This window comes from Chiloscyllium punctatum, chromosome 24 (assembly GCF_047496795.1).
Source record: "Chiloscyllium punctatum isolate Juve2018m chromosome 24, sChiPun1.3, whole genome shotgun sequence".
NCBI lineage: Eukaryota > Metazoa > Chordata > Chondrichthyes > Orectolobiformes > Hemiscylliidae > Chiloscyllium > Chiloscyllium punctatum.
Genome location: NC_092762.1, coordinates 81021055 through 81046513, shown reverse-complemented (window position 1 = coordinate 81046513; position 25459 = coordinate 81021055). Strand labels below are relative to the sequence as shown.

The window sequence follows — 25459 nt, the reverse complement described above, 5'->3', positions numbered from 1 at the left end:
GAGTTGTAAATAGTTGTTCGTTAATTATTCTCTGTTCAACCTTAAGAAATAAAGTGGTTAATTTTTACTTTAAATATTTTTGGCCTCTCAAATCTTCAGATTACTGCACAGGATAAATATTTTCTCTGTTGCTGGTTTAAATTAAGCAGGAGGGTTATAACAGCACCCCATTCACTGTCCTAACATCTACTCCTTCCAACATTGATGTATAACTCACCAAAATTTCTTCCAAACCCTTGACCTCTACCACATAGAAAAACAAAGGCAGGGGACGCATGAGAACATCATACCTGCACGTCATATACCATCCTGACATCTAAATATATGGCTGTTCATTCACTGCTGCTAGATCAAAATACTGGATCTCCTATTTATGACAGGACAGTGGACATACCTAAACCACATGTAGTTCAGTGGATCAGGAATGTGGCACACTGTGAACTTCTCAAGGGCAACTAGCAAAAAGTGCTAGCTTTCCCAGTAACATCCAATTTCACAGAAGAATTGTAAAAAAAGGACAAAATAGAATTGAATGTATAGGATAGAGACACATCACTCTTTTATGTGATAGACATAAATACCAAATATGTTTGAACTTAATGGAAGCTCATTTTTTTTAAAAAAAATGTCATTTGTGGAAGTGGGCATCACTGGCTGTCCCCAGTTGCCCTTGAGAAAGTGGTGGTGAGCTGCTTTTTAGAGCTTCTGCAGTTCACCTGCAATGGGTTGGCCCACAATGCACTTAGGGATAGAACTCCAGGATTTTGACCCAGCAACAGTGAAGGAACAGCAATACGTTTTCAAGTACGGCTGATGAGTGGCTTGAAAAACTTGAAGGTGTTGATATTCCCATTTCACTATTGCCCCAGTCCTTCTAGGTGAATGTGGTCATGAGGTGGAAAGTGCTATGTGTGGATCTTTAGTGAATTTCTGCAGTACACTTTGTAGATAGTGCACACTGTTGCTACTGAACATCAGTGGTGGAGGAAGTGGATGTTCATCGACTTAGTATCAATCAAACGGGCAGCTTTGTTCTGGATAGTGTCAAGCTTCTTGAATATTGTTGGAGCTGCACTCATCCAAGGAAGTGGGCAGCATTCCAACACATTCCTGACTCATGCATTGTAGATGGTGGACAGGCTTTGGGGAGTCAGGTGAGTTTCACACCACTGTATTCCTATCCTCTGACCTGCTCTTGTAGCCAGTGTTTATGTGGCGAGTTCAGTTCAGTTTCTGGTCATTGATAACCCCCCAGTATGTTGATATTGGGGGATTCAATAATGCTAACACCATTGTGATATTAGTGATAGTCATAGCCTGGCATTTGTGTGGCACAAATGTTACTTGCCACTTGACAGCCCAAACCTGGATATTATCCAGATCTTGTTGCATTTGAAAATGGACTGCTTCAGTATGAGTCATTGTGAATGGTACTGAGCATTGTGCAATCATCAGTGAACTTTCTGACCTTATGATAGAGGGAAGGTCATTGATAAAGTAGCTGAAGATGGTTGGGTTTAAACACACAGGAGTAAAACAAACTTGAAATCTTGAACAGAATGTTAGCTGGAAGTTTATTTAATTGTAACATATTCCACAATTTTTCATAAAAAAGGTTAGTATTTCTACAAAGGAATACATTGTTAGCCAATATATTGACAGTACAAAACACAAAGTGCATACTTCCTCACACACAAAACATGTTGCATTGACAGATCTGTTTAGCTCCATTTTCAAGTGCTTTTGAACATATTTCAGGAAAAATTCCTGGGTTTGGCAATCGGATCCAAGTAGGAGGCAGACTTCTTTAAAAAAAACTTAGAGTTTACCCCATTTCTGCGATAAGATCTTGTCTGGTTATCCAAAACTCCCATTCCTAAGCAGCAATTTGCACAAAGACTATTAGTAATTTCATCATAATTTCTTACAAGTTTATACCTCTACACTACACTTGTTTCTCTGCTCAATCAATCCCCAGGAAACGGTGCTCAGTATGAGGCCCACTGAGAAGGCATCCACGAAGGGTCACCTTGTCATCCTCATGTTGTAATATGATCTTCTTTAGGGACCTGGATGCCGACTTGCCTAACTCACTCCTATCTCACATCTACATTGGTCCACATTCCAAATTACACCTACGTAACTTTTGAAATTTATTCACTGTATTAGTCAGTGGCTTAAGTCAATTGAAAAAAGAAAAGAAGTGAAGCTGCTTATTTTTAAGTTAATGTTTAGTTTGCGTTATTTTCAATTTATAATCTTGTTCCCTTAATTTGGCTTCATACAAAATACCCACACTCAGCTGCCTACATCCAAAAACTGGGAGTGATTAATGTTAGACTGATATACAACGAAGAACAGGGAATCTGAAAACCTGAAATTCTCATTCTCCAGCAATTTCTGTTTTGTTGGTTTGATAGACTGATGTTGCATTTTGTCAGCTGTAAATAAGCAACTCAGGTTGCACGAAGTTGAAAAGTAACAGGCTTTACAGTGACCAGAATTTCAGTAAAGTGTAAAATTGGATGCATAAAATTTTCAAATCCTGTCCACCTAAACTGTGAAATTATAGATACGGTCCTTCTAAACTGTGCAATTCAGTGATACAGGATGTTAAACAGGCAATGGGGCTGATGGTAGCATGTCAGTAACTGATGATGCTGGAACAAGGTAAAGACATTGATTAAGAATATCCCTTGAGAAGTCTACTGGTGTGTAATTTGAAAATACTGTGATTTTTCCTTCAGATTATTGGCATCAAATTAAACCCAGTGAATGACACTTGGGAAGGACTGTGATGTGGCCATCTGCATTGAAAGCAAACGCTGTGGATGCTGGAAACTGAAATAAGAATGAAGGAAATACTGGAAATACACAGCACTATTCATTGAGAAAAAGAGGTAATGTCACCAGTCAAAACCAGTTCAAATGAAAGATCACAGGACTGCTAATTATTATTTCAAGCAGTTTTATATCTTTTTATATTACAGTCTGAAAGTCTAGCTGTAACCTGACAAAACTGACAACAGTATGAATAACAGACTTCATGTGTGACTCCCAACAGAGGATTGTTAGGTGCAGTGCTGGCATCAGTAACATTCTGGGACAAGAGCAGGACAAACGGCAAAAAGTTAACATGGAGAGAAAGAACAAAACAAACATTGTTTAAAATTATAAGTTCAGTTTAAAGAGATCAAGGGTTTGAATTTTTAATGTTTTGCTTTCATGAGATATGGGTATGGTTGGAACAGCCAGGATTTAATGTTCACCCCTAATTGCCATTGAACTGAATGCCTTACTTGGCGATTTCATGGAGCATTTAAAAGTCAAACAAAGTGTTGTGGATTTTGAGTCACAGCCAGGTCAAGTAAGGACACCTTTCCTTAAGGGCATTAGCAAGCTAACTGCATTTTTAAAATAACAATTGATGATAACCTTGTAAGAACAGTTTTCAAGTCAAGCTTTATTAATTGAATTTTTAAATTCAATCAGCTGGTAAGGTATATTTAAACTACTATCCCCACCAACCTCACCTTTAATATGGGAAATATTGGCCACAGATAGAACTTTCTTAATGCCTTTCTTTAATCAATGGAAGCAGAGATGCAGTTTTAAGACCAAAAAAACTTGGAAGAACATAGCTTGATTAGGTCTGCTGAACTTAATGGCAGAACCAGACTAGCAATTTTTGTTTCTATTAACAGCTGCAATAAGGAATGGGATGATCTGAAATCAGAAGAGCTTGGAGTTGCTGGTTTTCCTGATGCATGGCCCAAGTTAACTTTAAAATGGCATACAGCTGCAAAACGAAATATGCTGTTGAAACTCTATCTTGCATTCAATAGGACAGAATTGCAAGAATACAACATATTAAAAGGGAACAATAATTTATCCTTGAGACATAGGTGCCAATTGGTGGGCAAGTGGACTCTGATTGGTGGAGGTGTTGCCAAATCTGAGGTACATAATTTCATTATCATATTTAAGTTGTCAACCGGTCACCTGAAGTGTAATTGCCCGTTTCCTTCCCAACCCTCACCACAATCTGCCATAACCCGCAACTCACTCAATTCCATTAAAAACAGGAAGCTGGGGGTATGGGGTGCTGGTGCTTCAAATATTTTACATGTTAGCATTCCATCCAACCTTAGCTGCCAGTTTTTGGAGGTTAAATGAACCAGTAAAAAAGGCAAAATTACTCTATACCCAGTGCACTGGTGGCACAGCCATTCCTTTATTATTGCTACAACACTGCATTTAAACATCGCTGGACCTTGATGCCCAGACAGAATCTTCAACCCACATTGGGATTCAAAACAAAGCAGACTGATGGTTGTACAGACAAAGGCAGAGTGGATACGAAACAGAATAGGTGTCAACACCTATAAAGTTAAAAAAAAATCACAACACCAGGTTAAAGTCCAACAGGTGTACTTGGAAGCACTAGCTTTCGGAGCGCTGCTCCTTCATCAGGTGACAATCACCTGATGAAGGAGCAGCGCTCCGAAAGCTAGTGCATCCAAATACACCTGTTAGATTATAACCAGGTGTTGTGTGATTTTTAACTTTGTACACCCCAGTCCAACACTGGTGTCTCCAAATCATGAACACCTACAAAGAAAGCACATCTCAGTTCAAGGACAATTTATAGCAACACAGGCCTGAACAACAGCATAGCCTATTAGATAAATACCACCTTTTAAAAAAAAACAGCTCTATTAAGAGTTACCATAGACAAATAATCATAATTCAACTTTAGGCATGAAGATGCTGTTAAACCAATATTAAAAGAAAAAAGATACATATTTGTTTTTGATAGATTTCATATAAGTTTCCCAGATGATAACACAAAGAAATCTTGCATTGACACACATTATTAGGTCTCAAAATCCTGAAGTGCTTCATTATGTTTGATTGACTTTAAATTGCAAGACTGTCTTGTAAGTATATTTTAATATTGTTTGAATGAAAAGGTTAACATTTCTCCAGCAGCTTAAAATTTAGTTGATGCAAAGCATTATTAATGAAGCAACTTGCTGCTCCACACTTCTACCTCTTCCTACCACATTCCACTTAAAAGGAGACTGGGTTCCCATCATTTTAAAAGATGTTCTACAAAAAAAAACACGAGCAAAATACATTATATATTTACAGTAATATAGTTCCTCACACCATCTGTGTCAAACAGCATTGTATTTACTTTATGCAATACTCAGAAGCTTGGAAGTGATATACATTTATCTTCCTTTCTGTCCCTCATGAAGATTAGCCCACCATCACATACTGTCTACACTCTCAGAAGAAGGAAGTTCTCGAGTGAGGTACAAGTTGGCATGGCTAGTGACTCTGGCTGGGGTCCTGTCGCAATGCCTTCAGGAGAGATAGAGGAGGAAGTGAAATTCAGCAAGGTGAGAGTTTCTTGGGCTCACTATGTAGGAAATTGCTAAATCATTAACCAAGATGTCTAAGGAATTCACAGACAACAAAACTCACCAAATGATGAGTTATTTAGACAATAGCTTTTAGCCCAAGAGGACAATTATCCTTCACATACCTTCTACCAATCCCACCTACAGGAAACCGTTCTTCCTGAGCTTTTTGAATTCCTGGCAGCCGTGACATGACTATTTCCTGCTCAACTCCTTTTGTTTATAGAAAGAAAAGTCATCAGCAGTTATCAAGTAAGAAAGAGTCACAAGCAACAATTTATTTTGCTGGCTGTTGATACATGCTTTGCAAAGACACTGGGAATCTCCAATACTTCACCCCGAAAAGACTGCTTTGCATATGTTCTGACACAGTTCATCAGACGATCATTTGCTGGTGCTGGAGACATCACAGTTGAACAGAATTTGATTCTGACCTCAAGGGGACAGAGGTTTCCATAATGTCACCAGCAAGATTTTCTTATCAGATTTAAGCGGACCGTTCTCCGTCTCCAGTGCTGTGGCAACAAATTTGATTACAGCCCCTTAACTAGGGGAGATTAATTAATGCAATGTAAATAAATAGTTCAACTGTACCATCAAGCACCATTATCAAGCAGAACGGAATTTGATGTTAAGCAAGGTTTGTTCACTACATCACATTTAACAGCAGTGTATTAATCCAGGGCTGGAGTGCATTATTTCATTTAAATTCAGTACATCCTTTCATTCAGCTTTTCTTAGTGAAGTAATTAACACTGGCTGGCTAAATAGGCAAGTGTTCAATTAGGATAAAAGTAGGAGGTTCTGCTCTCCTTGCATGCACTCAGTCCAACCTAACCTTTTACCATCCTAATACCAAGGCACAATTTTGCAGTCACCAAATCGGTACCTCATCCTTTTTATGCTCAAAGCTTATTGTGCATCAGCAGGCTACAAATTGCAGGAAATTCACAATCCAACCCAATTCTGTCCTTGCAGGACTTCCAAAAAAAAGACATGCTTTCCAATAGGCGTGGGGATCAGTAGTTGGGAAGGAGACAAATTCTCCACTCCTTAGTTCAGGCCCCTTGTTTGTTCTTTACCATCAGCCTGACTGACATCTGCAAGCTTTACACAAGTTTGAACTAAATGATGCAACCCTCTTGCTGTGGGAATAGATCACAATAAGGAAAATAAATAATCCCTGTCCATTTTCACTTTTGAGACTGGCACCCCCTTTGGTATTAAGGAAATATACATTAACACATTCAACTGTAAAACCATATTCTATCAAAAACACAAACTTGAAGAAATTTGTTAAATGCTTACAAATAAATTTTATGCAGTCTGGAAAGAATTCAGCGCACAAACATTAAAATCCCTGACAATAATTTAAACATCATACAGCAGACATATACATATGTAAACATATTCAGCAATGTTGACACTAGGATCTCAATAAAACTTTATGGACTTGTGAACTGAATTATTGTAACAGGCAGATACTCCCTTGTATTACATGAACTTGACGTTCTGATGAAAATAATTTCAGATGAATTAAGCATGCCACATGAGATACACCAGCATATTATTATAGTGAAAGCTTTAAGTTAGTATTTAAAAAAAAACCTTTTTGCTTACTGTCACTTAATAAACTAAGTAATCCAGTACCAACCCTGTCTAAATATACTTGCAGCAATCATAAAACCAATTAGAGGTTTATGACAACACTGGATATTGTACCCACAGATGTAATGATAGATAAGAAAATAACAAAACTGTGATCAGAGATACTAATCAAACTGTCTGAGATGGTCACGTGCCTTAGTTGTAGTGCAAGCTGAACCAAGGCAAAATGTTACCACTTTAGAAAGACAAACCCAGCCAGTAGTGTGTAACCCAGGATCAGGGAAAGTACTTTCAGAAGGCGATCATGTTTGTCTTCAAATTCTTTCACCAGAATTTCAAAGAAAGTGACAAACAGAAACGTACCAGCCGCAAAACCCTGCAGCACGACTGATGCGATGTGACTGCCGAGACTGTCAGCACTCTGAATACCCATCCCGATGCCTATCCCAGCTGGTATCATCACGCTGACCATTAGTGCTAACTTCAGTGCATCTTTCATCAGCATGCCTCCTTTCGCCATGCTCACTCCCAGTGCCACAGCAGCCAATGTCTCGTGGACTGCAATTCCAATGAACAAATTGATAATCTTTCCTCCTTTCTCCTGCAAGCCCAGGGCCAAACCCTCGAACACAGAATGGGCAGACAGGGCAAACACGAGGCTGAACAAGCGCAATGGGCTGGAACGTGGCAGGTCAGACAAGTTGAGAGAATGGCTATGAGAATGATAGCTGCGGCTGTACAGGTTGCTTTGACCTCGTCCTGGTGAAATGAAGGGGCTCTCATACTCAGAATCGCTACCCCCTTCTGACCCTGCATTGAACGTTTCCAAGTCGATGAAGGATGTTCTCTCCTTTCGAAATGTCAGAATCAATTGCTCAACAAATAGCGTCAGAAAAAACCCCACCATCATCGTTGTCTCACCCAGTGGATAGTCACTTGATATGTTTCCACTTTTTAGAACCTCTTGAACCTGCAACAGGAATTTAACAATCTATAGAACAATGTTTGAAACTGAACAAAGAATGATTAACAAGATTGGTGACATTTGTTCCTTAAGAAATCCTGAAATGTCTGCTAGTTAATTTCACACCTGACATTAATGCTTACAATAAGATTTTCAGAAAAAATATCCAGCTGGAATGCCTTAATTTCTGTTTAAAAACAGGGAATCAAGATTCCCCTAGTGAGCTTGTTGGTAAATTCAGATCATAGTTTAACCAGACAGTTTCAGGTTTGACACCAAGTCTTTGGAGCCAGCTAGTGACAATAAAGCTGATATGCTTACTGTCTGTGTCCCTTGACCTGGAAGAAGGGAATTAAATGTTAATCAGTGTTCATGGTTCTGTATAGTAATTTGAGTTCCCCAGTTGACAATTACAATACACAGGGGAAGGTGGGAGGGAGGAAGTTGGGGAACACTGTCAGTATCTGGCGACAGCTATCACTCTCTGGGCAAACACAGCAACAACAGCCACTATACACATGATATTGGACAGCAGCTAGGACAATTAACTATAACTCAACAAGAGTCAGCTCATTCAGGCCTAAAGTAGGTCAGGTTGAGGAATTCTGTCAGACAGTTTGTAAGCCCACCTATGGTTCTATGTTAGATAACCTCCCAGTCAGATCCTTTCTACGCAACTGGAGTCTCACCAACTCCACACTTTGCTCTGGAGGTGGTGAAGAGACTGTTACCCCACCTGTTGGCATGTGCCTTTGCAAAGGAGGTCAGGATAGTGAGTTTTAATTGACGCTCTGTTATGGAGAACTCTGTGCTCTACAGGCTGTGCACAGGGATGCAAACAGAGCCAAACATTAACCTCACCTGGAGCACCATTAACTCACCAAAAGATAGAATTTGGTCTGTCTAGAACTTCATCGTCCATTGCAAGGAATTTTCTTTAACCAAGTGTTATAGGCTGGCATCTGTCATGGTGTAGGATTACACACTAAAACTTGGGACAGCTAAGGCACAATGGGGAATGGTCATTCCTAGGATCTCTCAGCCACCAAGAGGCTGGACTCTGTAGTACGCCTCAGGCTGTGTGCCTTACAAGGAATGCATGCTGTTAACCAAGAATATTGAAAATGTATTGAGGCACATCAAAGTGGAACATGATACGTTAAGGAAAATGTTACTTTTATCACTCTTTCTGTAATCTTCAAATTGCCCTCAAATCGTATATTTGATACAGAATAATTTTGTAAACAATTGCTGTAATGGGTCATGTTCAGTTTTCTTGCAAATTCTGGACAGTCAAATGTTTTGTAACTTTTTAAAACAAACTTTATGAATAGAAAATATTTTTGAAAAGGAAAAAATAGATATGGGGAATACTGAATAATTTGGACTGCACTGATTTCTGTGCTTAGTGTCAATTCTTTTCGTATCCTGCGAACGGAAGGATGACTAAGTGAGGGAATTCAACAACAGATCTCAAAGGTTTTGTTAGGTTTTTCAAGGCAAGTCACTTCATGCCCCTTTGCATAATAGTGTGGTATCAAGGATGCTGGTGTTTTCCTCCAGCTTTCTGGAGCTGGAGATTTGTGGCAACTGCCGAAAGTGATGCAATGTACATTTATAGAAGATGAAGTCAATACAAGGTCTGCATTCCCTCAGAGTTGCATTGTCTATTTTATTCCAAAGGAAATAACTAAACACATGAATTTCTGCAACCTCTTTCATGATTACTGAAATCCCCAAAGCATTTCATAGTTAATGAAGTGCTCTTTGATGAGTAGCAACTTTCTCTCAGTGCTGTGTGTTCATATGAACAATCCAATGTCATCCATGGACAAAACACTGTACCATTAAATTACCACATGTATAGACAGGCAGAAGAAATTGAACGGACCACCTACTTACGCATCAGGAAGAAAAACTTCGAGGGAACAATGATACGCTATTATAATAATGTGAGACAAGAAGGAATACATTTCTGCACAGCAAACTCTCTCAAATAGCCATATGATAATAAAGTAGAAAAAATAATATTTTCATTTAAATACAATCATGCACAACTACAGGACAATTTTGAATGCTTTACAGCCAAGGAAGGGCTTTGTTTGAGGAGCTGTCACTATTATAATGTAGGGTCAGATCATCAATATCTGTGATGTTGATTGAAAGATAAATAGTGGACCACTGTATATAACTTCATGCCATCTAGAAAATATCTTGATCTCTTCTTTCTCAGTAAAAGTATGTATAACCTACACGAGCTTACATTGAACTCCATTTGCCACAGATTTGCCCTTTCATCTAGTCTCGATCCCCTTGTAATTTTATGCTGTCATCTACATTGTCTACAATGCCACCTAATTTGTCCTCAGCAAATCTGGATACATGTCTTTCTCTGCCATTATCCAAGTGGCTAGAAAATAATGTGAACAACTGAGGCCCTTACACATCCTTGCAGGCCACCAGTGGTCACATCCTGTAAGTTTTAGTACTTAACCAATGTCCCTACTGTCTGTTGCCTGTTACTCAACAAATTTCCTAGCCATGTCAGTAATTTGCCCTCAATTCAGTGAGTGTCTACCTTAGTTATCAGTCTCTTTTGTGAGACTTTATCAAAAGCTTCTGCAAGTTCAAATAAGAGGCCAAAGTGAGAACAGCACTGGATGGGATATTTCTGAAGATGTTGAGGGAAGTTGGGAGGAGCCTCTGAAGGTACTGGCTATAATCTTCCAAACTTCCTTAAAAGAAATGGTGGTGTTCCAGAACTCAAAAACAGCAATCTTTGCACCCAATGCAAAAAAAAGGATTCATCCAACAACTGCAGGCCACTCAGTTTCAGCTCTGGGGTAAGAAATCTTTTAGAAATGGCAATCAAGACAAAATTAAAAGTCATTTGCAAAAGCATAGATTAAGAATGGCAAGTACAGATTCATTAAATTAAAAACATGTTTAATTGTGATTTTTTAAGTGAAATAACGGGCAGGTTTGATGAGGATAATGTGAGAGGTGGATGTGAATGTTGATGGGCAGCATATGGATTTCAACAAGGCATTTGGTAAAATGTCACATAATAGGTTTGCCAGCAAAGTTGAAGACCATGGGATAAAAGAGACAGTGGATGCTTAGATGCAAAGTTTGCTGAGTGATAGGAAGCAGACAGCTGGTGAATGGTTGTTTTTTTGACCTGGAGTGTGGTATGTGGTGGAGTTCCCGTGAGGTAGGTACTAGGTCCACTGTCTTTCAAATGACTTAGAATTTTCAAGTATAGGAGACAGTGAGGACTGCAGATGCTGGGCTCTGATGCAGGGTGATACATTTGAAATGTCTACTCTCTTGCTCCTTAGAATTAAGTGTAGACATGGCAAATTAAATTTAATGCAGAAAAGGGCAAGGGTTGGATGGAAGATCAAAGCTGAAAATATAAAATAAAAAGAATGCAACTCTAAATAGAGTGCAGGAACAAAGGAACCTGTTAGTGTATATGCACAAATTGTTGAAGGCAGCAGATGATAAATGGCATCACCAAAGGAACTGACATCACCACAGGAAATGACATCATCTAAACACAAATAGAAAGCGGATCATGAACACCAGTGCTTCACTGGAGGCTCACTGATGAAACGTCTGAAAATGAACCTTCCAGCTCAGCGAGCAAACTTATAGCAGCAGGGGACATTAAGAAAATGATTAGGAAGGCATTAAGTATCCTGAACTTTATAAATTAAGGAATTCTCGAGCCCAAAAACTTTCCAAAACACTAGGTTGACTCCAACGGAGTGTTGTGCCAATTCAGGAAACCATTTTATAGGCAGGTTATGAAAGCTTTAAAGGCAGTATACTACAAGTTCAAAAGAAGCATTCCATAGATGCGGGATAGATTGGAGAAGTTACGGCTGTTCTCATTAGACACAAGAGGTTGAGTAGATTTGAAAGAGGTGTTCAAAAATCATTTGGGGGTATGGACAGGATAAACAGGGAGAAACCATTCCCACTTGAAGAAAGGTGAAGAAATTGAAGTGAACAGCAAAACAAAATACAATGGCAACAACAGGATTTTTTTTTTGGAAACACAGCAAGTGGTTGTAAACTGCAGTGAGGTAGAGAACTGGATAACTAGCCGAAGAAAAAAAGAAATGCAGTGGTACAATTGCAGGAGAGTGGGACTAGTCAGGCTGCTCTTTGATCGAGTGAGCACAGACATGAAGGGCTGAATTGGTCTGCTTCTGTACCATAACCATGCAACGATTCTAAACAAAGCAATCCACCTATTCCTTATCTATATTCAAAAGGGAATTTCACATCACCAAACTTATTCAAAAAGAAAAACACCAAACATTTGACAACAAAAAGAGTTCTGTTTCACTGATCAACCCCCATCTGTCTCCTACCCCTCCAGATTACTCTTGCCATCAAAGACAATTAATAGGCAGACAGTCCTCACCTTTTCCCTTACAACTGGCAACAGAGCATTGAAGCAGGTTGCCAGAAACACTCCACCACCAAACGAACTGCAAAGTGACAGCACTTTCTTGGACTTGTGTGACTTTTCATAGTCAATTTGGATCATTCGAACAGGCAATAGTGAGCCCAACATCATTAGGATGAAAACCCCAGCCATGCAGAAGACCTTTATCACCAGAATATTCATCTTCAAATCCAAGTTACGTTGTATCTGCTTTCAGGAGATGGATTGAAGACACAGATGAAGGTGCCTGAATTCAATTTACAGTTGACTTCTGTTCTTGCTCATCTTTCCATTCCAAAGAGGGGGAAGACTTGTCTCACTTAACCAACTTTCGAATGATTTGTGAATGACTCCAAATTCATTGCAACTGAAGAGGAAGAAAAACAAAATTAATTGTTTTTTCACTTCAATTTTTAAACTTATGCTGCGAAAGTAACAAAAATTTTTGTTTTAACACATCAGTTAATGACTTATGGTGGGAACGAGGAGGAGTGTGGCACAATGGGATGACACAACTGATTTTGAATAATACCGAATGTTGCCAAATCTTTTTATCTTGCAAAACTCAAGACAAACACAAGAATGCCAAAATTTCAAACAATAATGACAATTTATAGAACAGAGAAAAGCATCCAAATTGGTTGGCAAATTGACACTCACTGGCTGAAGTATTGCCTTGGAGTAAGTAGAGGACTGTAGGCTACCCAAGCTCACAGGTAATTCAAAAAAAGGCACATGCTTGATCAAAACAGGATTGAGTGTCCAAATGTGTGTTGCTTCAAGCATAGTATCATATAGAAGAGGTTCTTCTTTTGCACTGCCAAAAATATGCTATTAGCAAACTAGTCCCATTTTCACACTAGGTTGGTAGCCTTGAATGTTATGATATTTTAAATGAATCACAGAATCCCAACAGCGTGAAAACAGGCTATTTGGCCCAACAAATCCACACCAACCCTCCAAACAATAACCCATCCAGATCCATTCCCCTACCCTATTACACTATATTTACTCCTGACTAATGCACCTAACCTTCACATCCTTGAACATTATGGGCAGTTTTAGCATGGCAAATTCACCTTCTCTGCACATCTTTGGAATGTGGGAGGAAACCAGAGGACCCGGAGGAAATCCACACAGACACAGGGAGAATGTGCAAACTCCACACAGGTTGGAATCAAACCTGGGTCCCTAATGCGTGAGGCAGCAGTGCTAACCAATGAGGCACTGGTCATTCAAATACTTTTTAGAAGGTTTTGAGGTTTCGCATCTCAACTACCCTTCCAGGTAATGCAATCCAGACCTCATCACCCTCTGGGTGAAAAAGCTTTTGCCCTAAAACCCCCAAAACCTCTTGCCTTTTACTTTAAAATTATGCCATGTTATTGCCCCTTCGACTAAGGGGAACAGCTGCTTTCTTCTATTTACCCAATCTATGCATCTCAATGTTATGCACCTCTATCAAGACCCCCTCAACCTTCTCTGCTCCAAAGAAAACAACCCAAGTTTATCCACCCTCTCGTCATAGCTGAAATTCTCCTTCCCAGGCGTCATCCTGCTGTGCATCCCCTCCAATGCAATCACATCCTTCCTGTAGTGTGGTGACTATAACTGCACACAGTATTCCAGCTGTGGCCTAAAATAAACTCTGTACAGCTCCAACATGACGTCCCTACTCTTATAATTTAAGCCATGACAGAAAGAGGCAAGTATCACATATGCCTTCTTAGCTATCCTATTAATCTGTCCAACCTATTGGTGGACAAGCATCCCAAGATCCCTCTGTTCCTCTGAGCGTTCTACTGTCTTTCCATTCAGCAAAACTAAAGGGCTGATCATCAACTTCAGGAAGAAAGTAGTATGACATGCCCCATTAACACCAATGCAGAGGTTTGTGTGTGTCAAGGTCCTGGAAGTGATGATAACGAACAACCTGCCCTGAACCACCCACATAGATGCATCCGTCAAGAAAGTACGCCTCTTCTTCCTTAGGAGGCTAAGGACATTCAGCACGTCCATAAGGATCCTCACCAACATTTACAGATGCAGCATAGAAAGCATTCTCTCTGGATGCATCATGGCTTCGTATGGAGACTGCTGTCCCCAGGACCATAAGAAACAACAGGAAGTTGTGAACACAGCCCAGATATAATTCAAGCCAATCTCCCATCTATACTTCTCGCTGCCACAGAAAAGCAGCCAACAATATCAAAGATCCCTCCCACTCCAGTTATAATCTCTTCCAACCACGCCTGTCAGGCAGACGATACAAAAGCTTAAACAGACTTACCAACAGGTTTAAGAACAGCTTCTTCCCCACTGTTATTAGACTGCTGAGTGGGCCTCTCAAATTGCAAACCAATGTTGATCTTGATTTTTGTACATCTCCTGTGCAGCCAAAACCTTGCATGCCTCACTCTGTTCAATCACTCTATGATCTGTATGTCTTTGTATGTTATGTATCGTGTGCAAAACAAAACTTTCCACAGTACTTCGGTACATGATAACAATAAATAAACTAAAATCACTGAGCACTCTCTTGTTTAGTTCCTTCTTCTAAAGGGCATCATCTCATACTTATCAGGGTTAAATTCCACTTGCTACTGCTCTGTACATCTGACCAATTCACTTACACTCCCCATAACCTAACACCTTCCGCCTCACTGTTAATTACTCTGTCACCTTAGTGTTATCCACAAATCTATCATCTCCCCCTTACATTCTCATTTACATCAGTTATGAATATCACAAACAATAAGGGATCCCTGTGGTATGCCACTGCACACGATGCTCCAATCACACAAATAGCCTTTTATAACCACCTTTTGTCTCCTGTCACTGAGCTAATTTTGGCAAACTGGATCCAAAAATCAAGAATGTATAAACGAGTTGCATTAAAAGCTTAGCTGATTATTGTAAGCTAATTGCTAATGTGGCCATTACTACACTTACAGGCAAGACAAAAAGCAAGATCAACATTATTTTCCATCTTATAATGGACTTGAGAAGAAACTAGTGAGCTGACCCATTGACAACTGAGTAGCTGGTGAGGGCATTAAATAAGGCTGATCTGGACACACATTTTGGCCAGGTTGGGTAAGGAGGACAAACTTCCTTCCCTCGATGAACACTGATAAATATTTTTTTTAAAACATAACAATAATAGTTTCATGCTCACTAATATGCACTTTTTTAAAAATTAATTAAAATTAAATTCCTCAGCTGCTACAGAGTAAGTTGAACCTGTAACATTAGATCGTTTTTCCAGGTCTCGAGATGAGTATAATAAAAACAAAGTGAAGGAAACAAAAACTTAACAGATCTGGTAGCATCTGTGGCAAGCAATACACAGAGTTAATGTTTCAAATTCAACATCACTCTTCTTTGAAACTATGGTACAATAACTGCTTGCAATTTTCACACAGTCAATTCAAACCTTCCATCAACATTACAATGTGATTTATTCACACCTTAAGTATTCCTTTAATGAGGAAAATCTTTTGTTTTGCAAATAAAGCAATTGCATGGATCTCTAGGATAGTTAGGTTAGCCCAGTGCATTGCTCAGTGCAGAATTTAGAAAGATCCTAATTTTGATGCCTGGACTTAACACGAAGAGCTAAGGAACAAACTGCCGGGGTCGAGTTGCTAATTGGTGTCATGGACCTTTCTTAGATATTGAGTATATATATGTATAATATATGAGGGCTCGTGGTGCATTGACAGTGTCCCAATCTCTGGGCCAGAAGGTCAAGCTTTAGCACCTACTTTCTGTGGAAGTGTGTCACAGGTTGATTAAAAATTATTAAAAGCACATTAATGGTAAGGTCCTGGGTAGTGTTGCTGAACAAAGAGACCTTGGAGTGCAGGTTCATAGCTCCTTGAAAGTGAAGATGACATTTGGTATGCTTTCCTTTATTGGTCAGAGTACTGAATACAGGAGTTGGGAGGTCATGTTGCAGCTGTACAGGACATTGGTTTGGCTGCTTTTGGAATATTGCGTGCAAATCTGATCTCCTTCCCATCAGAAGGATGTTGTGAAACTTGAAAGGGTTCAGAAAAGATTTACAAGGATGTTGCCATGGTTGGAGGATTTGAGCTATAGGGAGAGGCTGAATAGGCTGGGGCTGTTTTCCTGGAGTGTCGAAGGCTGAGGGTGATCTCATAGAAGTTTGTAAAATGATGAGGGACACAGATAGGATAAATAGACAAAGTCTTTTCCCTGGAGTGGGGGATTCCAGAATTAGAGAGTATAGGTTTAGGGTGAGAGGGAAAAGATATAAAAGAGACCCAAGGGGCAACTTTTTCCTGCAGAGGTTGGTATGTGTATGGAATGAGCTGCCAGAGGAAGTGGTGAAGCCTGGTATGATTGCAACATTTAAAAGGCATGTGGATGGGTATATGAATAGGAAGGGTTTGGAGGGATATGGGCCGGGTGCTGGCAGGTGGAACTAGATTGAGTTGGGATATCTGGTCAGTATGGACGAGTTGGACCAAAGGGTCCGTTTCCATACTGTACATCTCTATGACTCTATTATGGTCTGCTCACAGTTACACAATATTTACTGTCTACATTCACATACTAAACACAACCACTGAAGGTTAAACAATAGGCATGGGTTGAAATCACATCATGTGTCACCACAAATGTAAGTGAGGCAAGGGGTCAGGGTTGGGAATATGGTTAAAAATAGCAATGGCAATGAAAACAGATTGTTATAACACTTCATGGGGTTCGAGGAAGGATAACTCAACCAGAAATGTTAACTGATTTCTCTCCACAGATGCTGCCAGATCTGCTGAGCTTTTCCAGCAATTTCTATTTTTGTTTCTGATTTACAGCATCCGCAGTTCTTTTACTTTTAAAAAAATTTATAACACATCGGAAACAACTGCCATTTCCCTAAAATGCACTTTCATAACTTCAGGAAGCCCTCTTTCCTCTGCTTATTAATATGTCAACACCCCTTACACTATAAAGCACAGGAGCATAAGCAGGCCATTTAGCATTATTGAGTCTGTTCTGCCATTCAGGAGAATACAGTTCCACTTTTCTGTCTTTTCTCCAATTCCTTTACTGAATAAAAATATTTACGTCAGTCTTAGAAATATTCAATAAACCAGCCTCAATTGCCCTTTGCAGTGAAGAATTCCACAGATTCACTACTTTCTGAAAGATCATGGCTGATCTGATTGTGGCCTCAAATTCACTTTCATGTCCTCCCAGCCAAACCCCATCCCATAATCCTGGACTCCCTTGTTGATCAAAACTCTGTGCAACTCAGTCTTAGACATCTACAATAATGCAACCTGTAGTGGGAAAGAAATTCCACAGAGTAATAACCTTTGACCGTCTGTCTTTAACAGAACTGTTTTTTAAAACAACTCCAATTTTGGTATCACCCAGGGCCTATTTAACTGCAACAAGGCTTCCTCACTCACATTCCAATGATTTAATGAATGCAAACATACCAAGGTCTTTCCTAACTGCTTGTTGTACCTGCCTGTTCAATCTTACATTTTTCCTTCTTCACCCTCTCATGCAATGTAGGCACAACTGGCAAGGCCAGCACTTTGTTTCCCATCCATTAACACAATCTAACTGAGTGTCAAGCCTCGATATTTCAGTGGACAATTAAGATTCAAATCACATTGCTGTGTGACCTGGAGTCACATGTAAGATAGAGCACCAAAACAGAAAATGCTGGAAAATCTCAGCAGGTCTGGCAGTGTCTGTAAGGAGAGAAAAGAGCTGATGTTTCGAGTCTAACTGACCCTTTGTCAAAGCTCTGACAAAGGGTCAGTTAGACTTGGAACGTCAGCTCTTTTCTCTCCTTACCGATGCTGCCAGACCTGCTGAGATTTTCCAGCATTTTCTCGTTTGGTTTCAGATTCCAGCATCCGCAGTAATTTGCTTTTATGTAGGATAGAGCAGGTAAGAATGGCAGATTTCCTTCTCCGAAGATGAGTGAACCAGATGAGCTTTTACTACAACCAATTATGGTTGTCAAGGACACTATTACTAGGCTTGGCTAAATTATTTCAGATTTACTGATTGGAATTTAAATTCACCAACCGTAATGGTGGGGATTAAATCCCATGTCTTCAAAACATTAGCCTCATCTTCTTCAGTTTTACTCCAGTGACATTACCACTATTTAACAGAAGGTAATGACATGCCTTCCTTTAGAGAAGGAAATCTGCCATCCTTTCCTGGTCTAGCTCTACATATGACTCCAAACACACAGCAATGGAGTTGATGCTCTGAAGTGACCAAGAAGTAAATGCCCATTATTCAGTTCAACAGAAATTAGGGACAGACAACAAATGTCAGAGCTTCCACCCTAAACATCCCAGAAAAGAAATGAAACATTACACCACCAACTCCCGACAAAACTGACGATAACTAAATGTGTGACTCAGCCACCCACCTTCAAAACCTTATATTCAGGAAGCGCGCGGGTAACCCCCGGGTGATGCCTTCCACAGTCAAACAGCCGCCGGCGATAAAGGCACCCGCCCCCTCCTTTTATAAACTGGTCGGCAAAATCGGTTTTGTTTCGATTTAAACTCGAATTTAAGGTTTCAGCTGCGAAATAATTAACAACAACGCTGCCCGCCCCACTTGCCTTCCCCAGCGCCGTGTGACAATCAAATGTTTCCGACCGAAGGGCACAGGGAGTGAAGAATGGTTCCACTCTGGATACCGTGTCCCATTGGCCTAAGGAGGTTTCCTGGAATCTCCCATTAGGTATCCACTTGGAATCTCACTAAAGAGCTGGTTATGGTTGGGATTTTTCTTTTTGGCACAAAACAAACACTGGCCAAATTTCTGCAAAACTCGCCCATAAGCTCATTGTGAATGGCAGAGGAGACTCAGTGGGCTGAATGGCCTATTTCTACTGTTTTATTGGTTGTCAAATCAAGCTAGATGTGGCATCACTTGACACCCTTCTTCATACCTCCCCCATATTCTCCATACCACCCACCCACTGTATAAGGTAATGTTTCTGAAGGAGTTAGTGCTCCTGTTAGACTGCGCTCCACCCAACCTGATGATGCCACTCAGACTTTGATTGAAGATGGTTCAGTTCTGCATGAATACCCAGGGGAGCAGCTGTATTCTGTAAGAGTCATTGAGATAATACTGGCACATTAATGGAAGCTATACCAATGCCTTTTTGTCTTTTGCACTGGGTCTCTACACCATCTGCATCTCACTCCTTTTACACCTCTGTGAAAATTATAAGATAGAGTCATACAACATAGAAACAGACTCTTTGGTCCAACCAGGCCATGCGTACTGTAATCCCAAACTAAACTAGTCCCATCTGCCTGTGCTTGGCTCATATCCCTCCAAACAATTCTTATTCATGCAATTTTCCAAATGACTTTTAAATATTGTAACTATATCCACATCCATCACTTCCTCTGGAAGGTCATTCCACACATTAACCACTCTCTGCATGAAAAAGTTGTCCTCATGTCTTTTTTAAATCCTTCTCTTCTCACCTTAAAAATATAGCCCCAATCATGAAATCCCACCACCCTAGAAAAAAGACACCTGCCATTAACTTTATCCAGATCCTTTTTTATTTTATAAACCTCTGTAAGGTCACCCTTCAACCTGCTATGTTCCAGTAAAAAAAAGTCCCAAACTATCTAGCCCCTCCTTAACTCAAACCCTCCATTCCTGGCAGCATCCTGGTAAATCTTTTCCAAACCTTCTACAGCTTAATAATATCCTTCTACAACAGGGTAACCAAAACTGGACACTGGAATGGAACATTTCAGCAATGTAGAGATACTGAACAAGCTTAGGTTAATAAAATAAAAAAAACTGTCCATGATGGAAATCTGAAACTAAAAATGAACTAAAAAGAAACTCAGCAGGTCTGGCAGCATCTAAGGAGTGAAAGCAGAGTTAAGAACGCTCAGAATCTTTTCTTTGGAGCAGAGAAGGTTAAGGGGGTACCTTTTTGAGTGTATACGGTTATGAGGACACAGAATGGGTGGACAGAAAGCAGTTATTCCCCTTTGTGAAGGGTCAGTAACAAGACTGAAAGGAAGGGCGTTTAGAGGGGATTTGGGAAAAGCTTTTTCACCCAGAGGATCGTATAGGGATCTGGAATGCAGTTCCTTTGGAGGGTTGTTGAGGCAGATAATTTCAAAACCTTTAAAAAGTACTTGGATGAACACTTGAAGTGTCACTAGGCTATTGACCTAGTGTGGAATAGTGGGACTTGTGTTGGTAACAGTATATTTTTGGCGGTACAGACTCAATGAACTAAAGGGCCTCTTCTGTACTGTATGCTTCTATGATTCTGGTGAGGACCCATTTTCTCCTTTTTACATCTTAAATCATATACATTTCTCTTTCTCTTTCACAACCACGTGTCTTCTGTACTCCCCCACCCACATCATCTGTTCCGCTGCTTCTGTCAAAAACATTTTTAAAATTCCAACAATTGAAGAAGATTCATACTGGATGTAAAACATTAACTGTGTTTCTCTCTGCTGCCAGATCTGCAGAGTTTCTCCACATTTCCTGTGTTTGTTTCAGATTTCCAGCATGAGCAGTTTTTTTTGTTTTATTAGCCTAAGTTTATTCAGTCTGTCTTCATCGCTGAAATGTTCCATTCCAGGCATTCATAATTGCAGTACACTGCCTTCCCATGTCTAAACAAGAAGCCATTAAGTTTGGAAACATATACAAATATAAAATGTAGCACTTATCAATTAGAGTCCTGCACTTCTCCAGAACAAAGATTTTAATTACAGATGCTTTATCAATTCAGAGTAATAAAGTAAAATGCAATTTGTTGTCCACATTTTTAAATATTTAGATCAACTACTGATTATTGAAGCACTATCTCACCCTTAGCCATAAGAAATAGGAACAAGAAGAGGCCCCTCAAGCTTGTTCCACCTTCAGTTGGATCATGTTGCTGGGTTGGGGTTGGTGGGGGGGTGGTGGTTGGAGGGTTTGAGCTATAGGGAGAAGCTGAATAGGCTGGGGCTCTTTTCCCTGGAGCGTCGGAGGGTGAGGGGTGACCTTATAGAGGTTTATAAAATCATGAGAGGTATAGATAGAATAAATAGACAAAGTCTTTTCCCTGGGGTGGGAGAGTCCAGAGCTAGAGGGCATAGATTTAGGATGAGAGGGGAAAGATATAAAAGGGACTTAAGTGGTGGAGGCTGGTACAATTGCAGGATTTAAAATCCTCTGGATGGGTATATGAATAGGAAGAGTTTAGAGGGATATGAGCCAATTGCTGGCAAATGGGACTAGGTTAGGTTAGGATATCTGGTCGGCATGGCCAAGCTGGACGAAAGGATCTGTTTCCATATTGTACATCTCTATGACTCTATGTCCGGACGACATTCCTCACAATTGCTTTCCTGTGTAACCCTGGATTCCCCAACTGATCAAAAATCAATCTGTCTCAGCCTTAAACATACACAAGGACTCTGCCCTCGCAATACTCTGTGGCAAAGAGTTCCAAAGACACTCACCCCTCTAAGAAAATAAATTCTTCCTCATCTCAGTCTTAAATTGGGCCCCTTTATTCTCTGACTATGCCCTCTGGTCCTAGAATCTACGATGACAGGAAACATTCTCTTAATATTTGGCCTATCAACCCCTTTAAGAGCTGATAGTTTCAGTGAGATTACCTCTCATTCTTCTGAACTCCTGTGAGTAGAGTCCCTACCTGTTTAGCCTTTGCTCATAAGACAATCCCTCTAGAATGGGGATCATCCTAGCAAACCTTCTCTGAACTGCCTCCAATGAAATGATACCTTTTCTTCAATAAGGGGACCAAAACTGCTCACAGTCCTCTAGATGTGGTCTCATCAACACCTTGTACAGTTAGAACATAGAACGTTACAGCACAGTACAGGCCCTTCAGCCCTCGATGTTGTGCTGACCTGCAAAATTAATCTGACGCCCATCTAACCTACACCATTCCATTATTATCCATATGTATGCTTAATGACCATTTAAATGCCATTAACATCGGCGAGAATACTACTGTTGCAGGCAGGCCGTTCCATGTCCCTACTACTCTCTGAGTAAAGAAGATACCCCTAATATCTACCACCCCTTAATTTAAAGCTATGTCCTGTCATGTTAGCCTTCATCACCTGAGGAAAAAGGGGTCTCACTGTCCATGCTATCTCACCCTCTGTTTATCTTAAATGTCTTGATTAAGTCACCTCTCAACCTTCTTCTCTCCCATGAAAACAGCCTCAGTTCCTTCAGCCCTTCCTCATAAGACCTTACTTCCACACCAGGCAATATCTAGTAAATCTCCTCTGAACCCTTTCCAAAGCTTCCACACCCTCCCTATAATGCATTGACCAGAACTGCACGCAATAATCTAGGTGCGATCTTACCAGTGTCTTGTACAGTTGAAGCATGACCTCGTGGCTCTCAAACTCAATCCCCCTACGAATAAACAACAACACAACATATGCCTTCTTAACAACCCTATCAACCTGGGTGGCAACTTTCAGGGATTTGTGCACCTGGACACCGAGAGCTCTCTGTTTATCTACACTGCCAAGAATTTTACCATTAACCCAGGACTCTGCATTCATGTTACTTATTCCAAAGTGAACTACCTCACACTTTTCCGCATGAAACTCCATTTGCTACTTCTCAGCCCAACTCTGCATCTTATCTTCGTCCCTCTGTAACCCACAACATCCTTTGGCACTATCCACAACTCTGCCTACCCTAGTGTCATCAGCAAATTTACTAACCCATCCTTCTACGCCCACTTTCAGATCGTTTATAAAAATGACAAACAGCAGTGGCCTGAAAACAGATCCTTGTGGCACACCATTGGCAACTGAGCTCCAGGATGAACATTTCTCATCAACCACCACCCTCTGTTTTCCTACAGCTTGTCAATTTCTGATCCAAACCACTAAATCACCTTCAATCCTGAAACTCCTTATCTTGTGTGCAATAGCCTACCATATGGAACATTGTAGTGAGATATCCCTACTCTAATACTCCAAACCCCTTGGAATAAGGGCCGGCATTCTATTAGCCTCCCTGATTACCTGATGCACCAGTGAGCTTACTCAACCAAATTCAGAAAATACTTCCAATACTGACTAAGTTGGAATCTCTATTTGATCATTAGAGTTTACTTTTAAATGCAGTGTTTTGTTTTACAATTTTTAAAATGAATATCTTCTTGTAGATTTGGAACACATTGTAGAAGCAATTCAGAAAACAAATGTTTATTTTAGCTTTCTTCTATTCAAAGAAGAAAGATAAATTAAACATTTGTTGTTTTGAATCAACTCCAAAACCTGAGTGCAGGTTAAAATAATCCATGAAATGGGTGGCATTACTCAAGTAACAAAGAGGTATGCTGTTTACCATTTGTCAAATTCCATTCACATAACTCATTAAAGTAGTATAGATCAGTATGTAAATAGAACAATAGATTTGGCTGAGAACTGCTTAATTGAGCATGCATGTCTTTTCTATCTCATATTCCCCACAAAAAATAGACACAAAACATCCAAGTGGTGTTCAGAGGGAGACATAAGATATTATCTGTACTAAGTATGGCAGGGCCTCAAAGGGCTGAATAATGTCTCCTTCTGTGCCATAATGAATTATAAGAGGATATAAGAACATCTAAATATTAAGCAATTCAAAACAAGATATGATTGCACTTCATGTTTTCAAAATTAGACAATCTTTTATATCTGCTATTAAATTGCAGAAAGCTATTTACTCAATTGAGCTGACTGCAACATTTCGTTAGTAATTGCATCTCCAATAATGTAATTTTAATTCTTCCCAGTATCCCTGACACTTTTGATTCCTTACATAATTGCATTGCTTGCTTATTTTCATTGCACTCTGTATTTTTAGTGTTTCTCTGCTCTCCAGAGAATAGATTTTATATTTTGTGTGCCTATTTGGTGGGGAGCATGAGAGAGAGCAGAGAAAAGCATGCGCAATGAAGCAATTCTCAGCCAAATCTATTGCTCCATTTACATAATGATCTACACTATTTTGATAAGTAATGTGAGTGAAATTTGAAAAATGGTAAATCACATACCTCTTTATTGCTTGAGTCACACCAATCCATTTCCTAGATTATTTTGACCTCCACTCAGGTTTAGGATTTGAGATGATATATATTTGACCAGAAAATAGACAAGTTTTTATTGAACTGCCTTACACAGCCTTCAGCCATTTCAATTTGCTTCATAATTTCCTTCAAGGTGTTCCCACTATTAGTACTTAGGTAAATGCAGCAAGGTGCATGGGTAATCACACACTATCCTGTCTCGTATATGTGTACCATCCATTCACTGAGTAAATATCCTGAAGCTGTCACTCTGACAACCTAGGGTCCACATGGTTCAAAACATTGACACACCACTAACATCTCAAGGGCAGTCATGACTGCGTGATAAAAATCGATCCTGCCAGTGACAACCTGAAGAGCATTTTTATTATAAAAAAACAAACCAATTTGCACACAGCAAGGCTCTGCCAACAGATAATGAGACAAGTGACTAATTAACCTGTTTTCCAGGGCTATAGATGAGAGATGAATATGGGCCAGAATTATGGGAAAACTCTGTCCTTTTCTTCAAAAAGTTACATGTGGACAGGCAGAAATTTAACATCTCATCTGAAGCAGTGTCTCCAGTCAATTCAGCACGACCTCAGTATTGAACTGAAATACCAGTTGACATATTTTGAAGATTTGTGCATGGATTGGAACCCCAAAATCATTCTGACTCAGAGGCAAAGTGAAATCAAATGAGCCAATCTAGCAACTTTCCATTTACTATAATTCTGAATAATTGTTAAACATTATTAACACCTGTATCTTTACTCAACAGCAATAATAAAACAAGAGGCAAAAACAATACAGAGTAAGGTTTCATAAACAACAACGAAACATCATCAGGTAATCCATATTTAGTTATATTTATCAAAGGACAAATGTTG

At 39.8% G+C, this 25459-nt stretch overlaps 1 protein-coding gene across 1 annotated transcript; it reads right to left on the bottom strand.

Moving 5' to 3' along the window:
• Window positions 1-1555: 1555 nt before the first annotated feature.
• Window positions 1556-19101, bottom strand: LOC140494744 (zinc transporter ZIP3-like). Its single transcript, XM_072594293.1, has 3 exons — window positions 18894-19101; window positions 12440-12830; window positions 1556-8007 (listed from the first exon to the last, which is right to left on the bottom strand). The coding sequence occupies exons 2-3, from the start codon at window positions 12644-12646 to the stop codon at window positions 7267-7269; spliced, it is 948 nt and encodes a 315-aa protein (XP_072450394.1). The 5' UTR covers window positions 12647-12830; window positions 18894-19101; the 3' UTR covers window positions 1556-7266.
• Window positions 19102-25459: the final 6358 nt, after the last annotated feature.